The sequence below is a fragment of the Puntigrus tetrazona genome, unplaced genomic scaffold (assembly GCF_018831695.1).
Source record: "Puntigrus tetrazona isolate hp1 unplaced genomic scaffold, ASM1883169v1 S000000528, whole genome shotgun sequence".
Lineage (NCBI taxonomy): Eukaryota > Metazoa > Chordata > Actinopteri > Cypriniformes > Cyprinidae > Puntigrus > Puntigrus tetrazona.
Window position 1 is genome coordinate 1,022,501 of NW_025048164.1, and position 10,000 is coordinate 1,032,500.

Genomic DNA, 10,000 nt, shown 5'->3' on the forward strand with positions numbered 1-10,000 from the left:
TATAGCGGTGTCTAAGAGAGAGTCTGATCTGAGCGTGTTGTTCAGGTGGAGCCCAGCACCAAGCTCTTCCCCGCCGTGTTTGTGCGGCCCACGAGCTCCAGTCTCTTCCAGTTCGAGCTGGCCAAGGTCAAGGTGAGCACTTCCCCGTCTTCCCGCCGCTCATGCTCTGTCAGATCGGTCGTTACGAGAGATACTAACCGGCTCTGGCTCCGCAGAACGCCATGCCCATCTCCTCCGCCATCTTCAAGAGCGAGCACAAGAACCCCGTTCCTCAGTGTCCTCCTCGGCTGGACGTGCAGACCATCAGCTCGGTGCTGTGGAGCCGCATGCCCAACACCTTCCTGAAGGTGGAGACGTCTCGGGTCAGCGAGAGACACGGGTGGATGGTGCAGTGCGTGGAAGCTCTGCAGATGCTGGCCGTACACATCCCCGAGGAGAACCGGTGCACAAACACACCGCATTTCATCACATCAGCAATTATTTACACGAGTCGACAACCTTTCATCGAAGTAGTACTAAAAATCTAAAAAGCAAAAGTAGAACATTTTTGATCCACTTCATCTGTTGCCTACTGTATATTGATCATATTGACTAAATGACATACAACTTTAAATGTATTAATTTATGATTTAATCAAATGCATTCATAAATATAAATTATATGGGTTATATTTTTAAATGTATATACGTTTTAGATTTGTTAACGTAATAAAGCATTTTAAAATAAAAAAAATAAATGCATCTAGAAATATAAATTATTTATATTTTGAAAATAGTGAATTTAATGTGATTTCAAATACTAGTGCTGTCAAACGATTAATCACATCTTATATATGTATGTGCTGTGTATTTATCTATATTTAAATATACACACATGCACGTATATATTTCAGAGAAATATGTTGTTTATATATTAAATATTTGTCATTTAAATTATATTAAATTATATATTTAATAATATGAATATAAGTATAGATTTAAATAATTGTAAATATTTTTCAAACATATACTATACAGTATGTTTATTTAATATTTTTACAACTAAAATTAAATTAGAAATATATTTTTATAAACACAATAACATCAGATTTATTTATCTTTTTAATATTTATAAATATAATATTATGTTTTTTCAGCTATGTATTTTTCTTTATTGTATTTTATTCCGTCTAGTACTTCAGTACAATTAAAATGAAAAAATCTGTCAATGTAAATAATTATTATATTTTGTTTTTATTCAAATTAAATACATTTAAATGAAGTTAGACGTTATAAATATAATACTATCAAATTCACTTAATCTTCTAAAATATTTTTTTTACTATGTAAAAGTCCTTTTTAAATATGCATTCATATTGATTTAATTTTATTGTCATTTGCTAAAATTAAATAGATTTATATGAACTGAAAACTGAAATTGTTAATTGAATGGTTTGTTTTTTTTAACAAGTAATTTTGTGTGTTTTTGTCTTTAATGGCGGTGTGTGTGCAGGTGTGTGGATATCATGGAGCTGTCGGAGCAGGCGGAGCTGTGTCAGTTTCACTATCACACCCTGAAGCTGTACTGTGCTCTGTGTGCTCACGGGAACACCCGGGTGGCTCACGCTCTCTGCAGTCACCTGGACCAGTCCCAGCTGCTCTACACCATCGATAATCAGTACCTGTCGGGGCTGCTGCGCGAGGGCTTCTACGACGTCCTGATCAGCGTCCACCTGGAGACGGCCAGAGCCGCCCGCCGCATGATGAGCAGCGAGTTCATCGTCCCGGTCACCGGCGAGACCCGCAGCATCCGGCTCTTCCCCGACCGCTCCAGACACCACCGGCCCCCGGGGGTCGGCCTCAGCACGTCCCTCAGGCCCCGGCTCAGCTTCACCCCGCCGAGCTTCATCAGCGGCCGGCGCGAGCCGCTCCTCTTCAGCCCCGAGATCCCGCTGGACGCCCTGAAGGAGAAGGCCATCAGCATGCTGACCGACGCCGTGCAGGTGCGCTCTCTAGCCGTCACCATTCTGATTCAGTTCAGTTCGTATTGATTCCCATTTATTTCAATTCCACGCATTGATTACGATTCTTCTTATCGATTCCCATTCTTATTGACTCTTTGCTATTCTGATTCTGCTTAACTAATCCGATTCGTATCAGTTCTGATTCTGCTTATCGATTGAGAATCTATTCATTGATTCAGATTCCACTTAACGAATCTGACTGTTATCTATTTTGATTCTGCTTAACGATTCAGATTCTTGGAGATTCTGATTCCTATTCTGATTTATTGCAGTTCCACTTATTGATTCCGATTCTTCTTATTGATTCCAATTACGATTCTGATTCTTATCGATTCTGCTTATCAGTTCCAATTCTTCCTATCGATTCAGATTCTTAGCGATTCAGATTCTGCTTAACTAACTAAATCTTGTCAATTTTGATTCTGCCTAATGATTCAGATTCTTTGCGATTCCAATTCTTATCACCTTTTTTTATCAATTCTGCTTATTTAGTCCAATTCTTAACCATTTTTAGATTCTATGCATCGATTCTGATTCTTATCAATTCTGATTCTGCTTTTAGAGTCTGATTCTTATTACCGCTCATTGATTCAGATGATTAGAAATTTCGATTCTGCTTTTCATTTCCAATTCTTCTTACTCAGTCCAGTTCCTCTTATCGATTCCGATTCCTCTCCTCAATTCCGATTGGCTTATTCCAATACGATGGAAAAAAAAATATTATAAATATAAATAATAAATAATAATAAATAAATATAAATATTTAGATCGCATGTTGCAGCTGAAGAACTTTAAAAGCCACAGAAAACCAAAAAAAACACAGAAAAAACAGCTGGATGGTGGCTGTGCAGAATTAGATGCGACCGCATCGATCGCTGGGTGCACGTGTTTTGTGGAACCCCTGGTTCTTTGTGGATCTAGACAGTGAGCGGTTGTCTGTTCAGGGCGGAGGAGACCACATCCGTGACCCGGTCGGAGGAAGCGTGGAGTTCCAGTTCGTGCCCATCCTTCGGCTCATCGGGACGCTGCTCAGCATGGGCGTCCTGACCAGCCGCGACACGCACAAGATCCTGCTGCTCATCGAGCCCGGCGTGTTCGGAGAGCGCAGGGACGACGGGGCCAAAGAGGGCCTGACCGGAGCCGAGGAGAAGGCGGTGGAGGCCGGAGAGGAAGAGGAGCGGGACGGGAGAGCCATCGTTAAAGGACTGCTGGAGAAGAAGCTCCCAGAGTCCGTCAAACGACAGGCGAGAGTTTTATTAAACAAACTAAACTACAGACACTTTAAATGTGTTAATAAAGCACGGATTACATACAGGCGTCAAAGATGAAAAAGTGTAATGCTGCTCTAAATTGCTGTTGCTTTGCCAAAAAAAATAAAAAAAGATTTCTGTTAATTTAATTGCGTTCGTGTTTTTCTGAGAATTTGTTTTTGCCCTTGATTTGCAGAAGAATGTGAATCTGTGTCGCAGTCTTGTCAGGCATAATTACATCCAAAAATCAATTTAGGACACATTAAAAGACAAATTACCCCAAATACTATTCAGAGATAATTCTACTTTTTTTTTTTTTTTTTTTTTTTTTTTTTCCCACTAACATAGTTTTTTCTAATTTGTCAGTAAATTTCTGACAATACTCATTTAAAACACAATAAAATATATTATGCTTCCTTATTCCTTTATATATTTTTATGTATATTTTATATCGTAATATATTTTATATTGTATATTTAGTTGTGTATATTTTAATATTAAAAAATTTAGTTTTTCATTTTTAAATAAATATTGTTCTAATTTCAACCTATTTTTGCTATTTATGCATTTACTTTTCACGCTACTGTCTGTCTGAGATCTGTGCAGAAATGAATGCTTTTACTCTTCAAAGACACATTAAATGGATCAAAAACTTTCTACTCATCCGTGAATCATGATAAATTAAATGCGTTTCCACAAAAAATTGGGCACCACAACTGTTTTCAACATTGATAATAATCAAAATGTTTGTTGAGCAGCAAATCAGTATATTATTATGATTTCTGAAGAATCATGTGACACTGAAGACTGAATTATGCTAAAAATTCAACATAAATAAATGACATTTTAACACGCATTCACATACAAAACAAAACGCTTGTTAAAAATATTTAATTTTTGCAAATAAATGCAGGCTCGGTGAGCGTAATTCCCCTTTTTGTCTAAGTTGTAATAACGTGAGCCGACTCGTTTGAGCAGGAGTGTGTGTTTAAAGGTATTAAATCTTGTAGATGTGTGAGCTGCTGCACTACTTCTGTGACTGTGAGCTGAGACACCGCATCGAGGCCATCGTCTCGTTCTCCGACAGCTTCGTTTCCAAGCTTCAGTTTAATCAGAAGTTCCGTTATAACGAGCTGATGCTGGCGCTCAACATGTCTGCCGCCGTCACCGCCAAGAAGACCAAAGAGTTTCGCTCGCCGCCGCAGGAACAGGTCGGATACCATCCTCTTATTTCAGTTTGTTCGCGATTCAATGAAATATTTTAACTCATTGAATAACTGTGAAAAATTATATATCCTCTTATTTTTTGTTACAATGTACAAACATTTTAGAGCTTTCAATAAATAAAAAAAAATGTTTTATTAATTTACGTTACGTTTGCAATTTACTTGATCAAGATTGTAGCCTTTTCATTATTATTTATTACTATTTATTATTATTTTATTATTATTTGCTCCATAAAATATTTTAGAGCAAATCTCGACAGGTCTAGACATCGCTCTTCTGGAATGAGTCTTCCTGGCTTCTCCAGTGTGATGTCATTTCCTGCTGTGTTTCAGATCAACATGCTGCTGAACTTTAACCTGGGCGAGGACTGTCCGTGTCCCGCAGACATTCAGGAGGAGCTGTACGACTTCCACAGCGAGCTGCGTCTTCACTGCGGTGAGGTTCACAGCAGCTTGCACCGGGTTTTAGAGACTTCAATCGCTTTTATTTGTACAGCGCTTTTACCAACACTGATCGTGTCAGAGCACTGAACAGCATCAAATAGAATAGAGTGATAGTGGTGTATAATGACCAGATTAACACTTAATCTAGTATTGAATGCAGAGACAGTCTCTGTAATCAGATGAACGATAATCACTAGAAATGAAGTGTCCTCAACTAAACAAACCAGAGGAGACTGCTACAAGAAACTAAACCCCATCTATAGAGAATGGAGGAAAAATACAGCAATGTCAGATTGTGTAAAGAACTTACTTTGTGTGTGTGTGTGTGTGTGTGTGTGTCTGTGTGTGTGTGTGTGTGTGTGTGTGTGTGTGTCTGTGTGTGTGTGTGTGTGTGTGTGAGAGTTTGTGTGTCTGTGTGTGTGTGTGAGTTTGTGTGTGTGTGTGTGAGTGTGTTTTTTTGTTTGTGTGTCTGTGCGTGTGTGTGTGTGTGAGTTTGTGTGTGTGAGTTTGTGTGTGTGAGTTTGTGTGTGTGAGTTTGTGTGTGTGTGTTTTTTTTGTTTGTGTGTCTGTGTGTGTGTGTGAGTTTGTGTGTCTGTGTGTGTGTGTGTGTGTGTGTGTGTGTGTGTGTGTGTGTGTGTGTGTGTGTGTGTGTGTGTTTGTGTGTGTGTGTGTGTTTTGTGCGTGTGTGTGTGTGTGTGTGTGTGTTCTGGTCATCTGAAGGTCATCTCTGGGTTCTGTCTGGATACAAGCTGAGAAACAGAATAAGAAAGAAACAGACTAATATTAGTGTAGATGCCATTCTTTCTATATGGTGTTTTATGAGGAGTGTTCCTGGTTCCAGCTGATCTAATTAATTCAGTCTAACAATCTTTTAACAGATTTGAATAATAGAAGTGTGTTGGTGTGTTATGTGTAGGCTAGGTTAAAAAGATGTGTCTTTAATCTAGATTTAAACTAAAAGAGTGTGTCTGCCTCCTGAACAGAGTTAGGGAGATTGTTCATGATTTTAGGTGTTAGATAGGAAAAGGATCTGGCGCCCATTTTCATGACTTTCCCAGTCATTTGTGATTTACTATTTATTTAATTATTTCAGAGCCTTGAATGACTAGTAAAAACTGTATTAAAAAAAATTATTCTTTATTTTAAAAAGTACCCATGGAGTTATTTCTGAATTTTGCATATATATTTTTTTACTCCATTTATACCTAGTCAAATATTTCAGACCTGGGAATAACTAGGAAAAAAAGTATTTATTATAAAAATGCTAGAAAACAAATATATTTGTTACACAAACGCCCATATAATTGTAGTGTTTTATTATTTTCATACCGTATGGATTCCTTCTTTCTTGATGTTCTTGACTTGTTCAAACAAGCTGTTTAGCGCCCACTACTGGAATCTGTACCCCGGTGTGTCCGGTTGCAGTGAGGCATTGTGGGTAGTGTGCTGATGTTCTTCATCTGTGTCCGTGCAGGGATTCCTGTGGAGGAACATGAGGAGGACCAGGACTCGTCTATTACGGCTCGTCTGCTCGCTCTGGTCTACAAGATCAAAGGTCAACCGCAGAGATCTGAGCGTGAGCCTACGGAGAAAGAGCAGAGCGCTCCCTGTAAGATAATCACTCAGCCTAGCATACAACACCGGACTAGCGGTTCATTTTATTTTATTTAGGGTGAAATATGAGCCAGAGAGTTGAATTTTTCTTTTCTTTTTCTTTATTGTGTAAAGTGGGTCTCCTTTATCATTAAATATTGAATAAATATTTGTAAAGTGGATATCCTTATTATTTTTTATCATCATTCTTGAGTTTATACTGAGCCATTATCAGCCTTTTTACTGGCAATAAAACATTTACCAAGCCACATGGCCTCAAACTCGATGGCCTTTTAATAAAGCCTGAAGGCTTTCACTCTATAGTGAGTTCAGTTGTGATCTTCTGTTTATAGCAGCTCCTTCTCCTCCCGTTATTGCATAAGAGATTGAAAACCGGCTTAACCTAAAATCTAATGTTTTGAATGTAAAAATGAAAAGATTTTTCAGGACTGCAGTACTCTCTAGATCGATAATGAGTTCAAGAAACATACATTAGACATACATTTGTGAATATTGCTATAAAAAAAAAAAAGTCTATTCATTGTTTTGAGTCATTTATTCAACAAATTCATTCAAACCACTGAATTATTTAGAAACAATGCAATGTCTGTCTTTAATGAGTCACTGAATTAATTTGTTCTTATGATAGGAATATAGGAGAGTGATGGACAGCGCATTAAAAACTAAACGATCGTGTGTGTGTGTGTGTGTGTGTGTGTGTGTGTGAAGCGAACCTGAAGGAGCTGATCTCTCAGACGATGGTAAGCTGGGCTCAGGAGACACACATCCAGGACCCGGAGCTGGTCCGTCTGATGTTCAGTCTGCTGAGGCGGCAGTACGACAGCATCGGAGAGCTGCTCCGAGCCATGAGGAAGAGCTACTCCATCAGCGCCGCCTCCGTCCACGACACCATCCTCCTGCTGGCGTCTCTGGGCCAGATCCGCTCGCTGCTCAGCGTCCGTATGGGTCAGGAGGAGGAGCAGCTGATGATCCACGGCCTCGGGTGAGAAGCAGTCTGAGGGGGTCTTTTTATCTCAGACATCCCTTTCATGTCTAATCATGTCACAGACCTGATCTCAGTTAACCTCAATTATTTGCTAAATGTTCTCCATCTTTTTGGAGACCTGTAGCAGGCATCACATTTGTAATGAGCTCAGTTAGTGGATAAAGTCCTTCAGACCCGTTTACGCTTTTCACTTTAAAATGTATAGGTTTTGCTAAGGTTGCGCCTATTGTTTCCACCCTCGAAAACGTAAGGAATAAATAAATACACCTTGCACTTAAAATAGCACACTCTGTTAGAATTGTTCAATCCAATTAGCACAAACTGTTTAATTGTTAATCAGCAAGGACACGTTGAATTGATCAAAAGACGTTTACGATGTTAGAAAATATTTCTGTTTCAAATCAATTAATCTATTCATCTGTGAATCCTGAAAAAATAAAATGCTTCACGGTTTCCAGAAAAATACTGTGCAGCACGACTGTTTTCAACATCGATAATAAGCAGTGAATCAGTATATTATTAGAATGATCTCTGAAGCATCGTGTGACCCTCAAGACTGGAGTAAGGATTCACAGAAATAAATTATACTTTAACACATATTCACTCCTGCTTGATTGAGGGAGCTGCTCCAGATGAGTGTGTGTTTAACTGTGTGTGTGTGTGTGTGTGTGTGTGTGTGTGTGTGTGTGTGTGTGTGTCTCAGGGACATCATGAACAACAAAGTCTTCTACCAGCATCCTAACCTGATGCGTGTCCTGGGGATGCACGAGACTGTGATGGAGGTGATGGTGAACGTCTTGGGAGGAGGAAAGTCTCAGGTGAGTGTTTGACACAAACCTCAGGATTGAGCAAAACATCACAGCTTTCATAATCCTTCAAATTCAGCTGTAGATATGTAAAACTGCCTTTTTTAGTGTCTGGAATGTATTATTTTTATTAATAATAATAATAATAATAATCTGTGAATGTTGATATGTTGTGTTTACAAAAGATTCACAATTCTGATTGGCTGTGTTCTACACTTAATAAATGTTATTTCAGTTTGCATCTAGTTTTTGTCTTTGTAAGGTTTTGAATTATTAAGTTTGATTGTATTATTAAATAGACATGTGGAGTCCCACAGGGCTCTGTTCTTGGACCTGTTTAGCCTGTATATGCTCCCACCAAGAAAAAAGCAATGAGAAAGAACCATGAATGAACACACATCTTCTAGTTCTGGATCGTTCCTGACTCTGGTTCCTTCTGCAACAGGAAATTGCGTTTCCCAAGATGGTGGCGAGCTGCTGCCGCTTCCTGTGCTACTTCTGTCGTATCAGCCGGCAGAATCAGAAGGCGATGTTTGATCACCTGAGCTACCTGCTGGAGAACAGCAGCGTGGGCCTGGGTAAGTGTGTGTGCGCGGGTGTGTGAGCGGGTGTGTGAGCGCGGGTGTGTGTGCGCGGGTGTGTGTGCGCGGGTGTGTGTGCGAGGGTGTGTGTGCGAGGGTGTGTGTGCGCGGGTGTGTGTGCGCGGGTGTGTGTGCGCGGGTGTGTGTGCGAGGGTGTGTGTGCGAGTGTGTGTGAGCGCGGGTGTGTGTGCGCGGGTGTGTGAGCGCGGGTGTGTGAGCGCGGGTGTGTGAGCGCGGGTGTGTGTGCGCGGGTGTGTGTGCGCGGTGTGTGTGCGCGTGTGTGTGAGTGTGTGTGTGTGCTTGGTGTGTGTGTGTGTGTGTGTGTGGTGGGTGTGTGTGCGGTGTGTGTGTGCTTGTAGTGTGTGAGCGCGGGTGTGTGTGCGCGGGTGTGTGAGCGCGGGTGTGTGTGGTGTGTGTGCGCGTGTGTGTGAGTGTGTGTGTGGTGTGTGTGCGGGTGTGTGCGCGTGTGTGTGTGCGCGGTGTGTGTGTGGGTGTGTGTGCGCAGGTGTGTGTGTGCGTGTGTGTGTGCGGTGTGTGTGTGCTGGGTGTGTGTGCGAGGGTGTGTGTGCGCGGGTGTGTGCGAGTGTGTGCCTTGGTGTGTGTGCGAGGTGTGTGTGTGTGAGGTGTGTGTGCGCGGGTGTGTGTGCGCGGGTGTGTGAGCGCGGGTGTGTGAGCGCGGTGTGTGTGAGCGGTGTGTGAGCGGGTGTGTGAGCGAGGGTGTGTGAGCGAGGGTGTGTGGTGAGTGGTGTGTGTGAGCGGTGTGTGTGCTAGGTGTGTGTGTGCGCGTGTGTGTGTGAGTGTGTGTGGGAGGGTGTGTGAGCGAGGGTGTGTGAGCGAGGGTGTGTGTGCGCGATTGTGAGTGTGTGTGTGTGAGTGAGTGAGAGAGAGAGTTCAATCAGGACACGTTTCTCTTTCCTCACAACCATTTCTATCCCATTTGTGTATGAGATTAGTTAATATTTTAAGAATTTAACAGCACTAGTACATCCATGATTTTCTTATTAATTATTTCTAAATGTTTTATTTCAATACTTTTTTTAAAATATGTGTTTAAAATAATTTTTTGATTTTAATTTTGCATTTGTATTTAGA

At 40.9% G+C, this 10,000-nt stretch overlaps 1 protein-coding gene across 11 annotated transcripts in view; it reads left to right on the top strand.

The window, feature by feature from the left end:
* LOC122334450 (ryanodine receptor 3) overlaps window positions 1–10,000 on the top strand; it is a 113,669-nt gene that overhangs the window by 57,907 nt on the left and 45,762 nt on the right. For all 11 annotated transcript variants that reach the window (XM_043232367.1, XM_043232370.1, XM_043232369.1 and 8 more), the window contains 10 exons: window positions 46–132; window positions 216–442; window positions 1,492–1,981; window positions 2,947–3,246; window positions 4,263–4,463; window positions 4,812–4,914; window positions 6,397–6,531; window positions 7,245–7,518; window positions 8,225–8,339; window positions 8,773–8,905. In XM_043232367.1, the coding sequence (XP_043088302.1) occupies window positions 46–132; window positions 216–442; window positions 1,492–1,981; window positions 2,947–3,246; window positions 4,263–4,463; window positions 4,812–4,914; window positions 6,397–6,531; window positions 7,245–7,518; window positions 8,225–8,339; window positions 8,773–8,905 (2,065 nt within the window). The remainder of the gene's footprint in view (window positions 1–45; window positions 133–215; window positions 443–1,491; window positions 1,982–2,946; window positions 3,247–4,262; window positions 4,464–4,811; window positions 4,915–6,396; window positions 6,532–7,244; window positions 7,519–8,224; window positions 8,340–8,772; window positions 8,906–10,000) is intronic.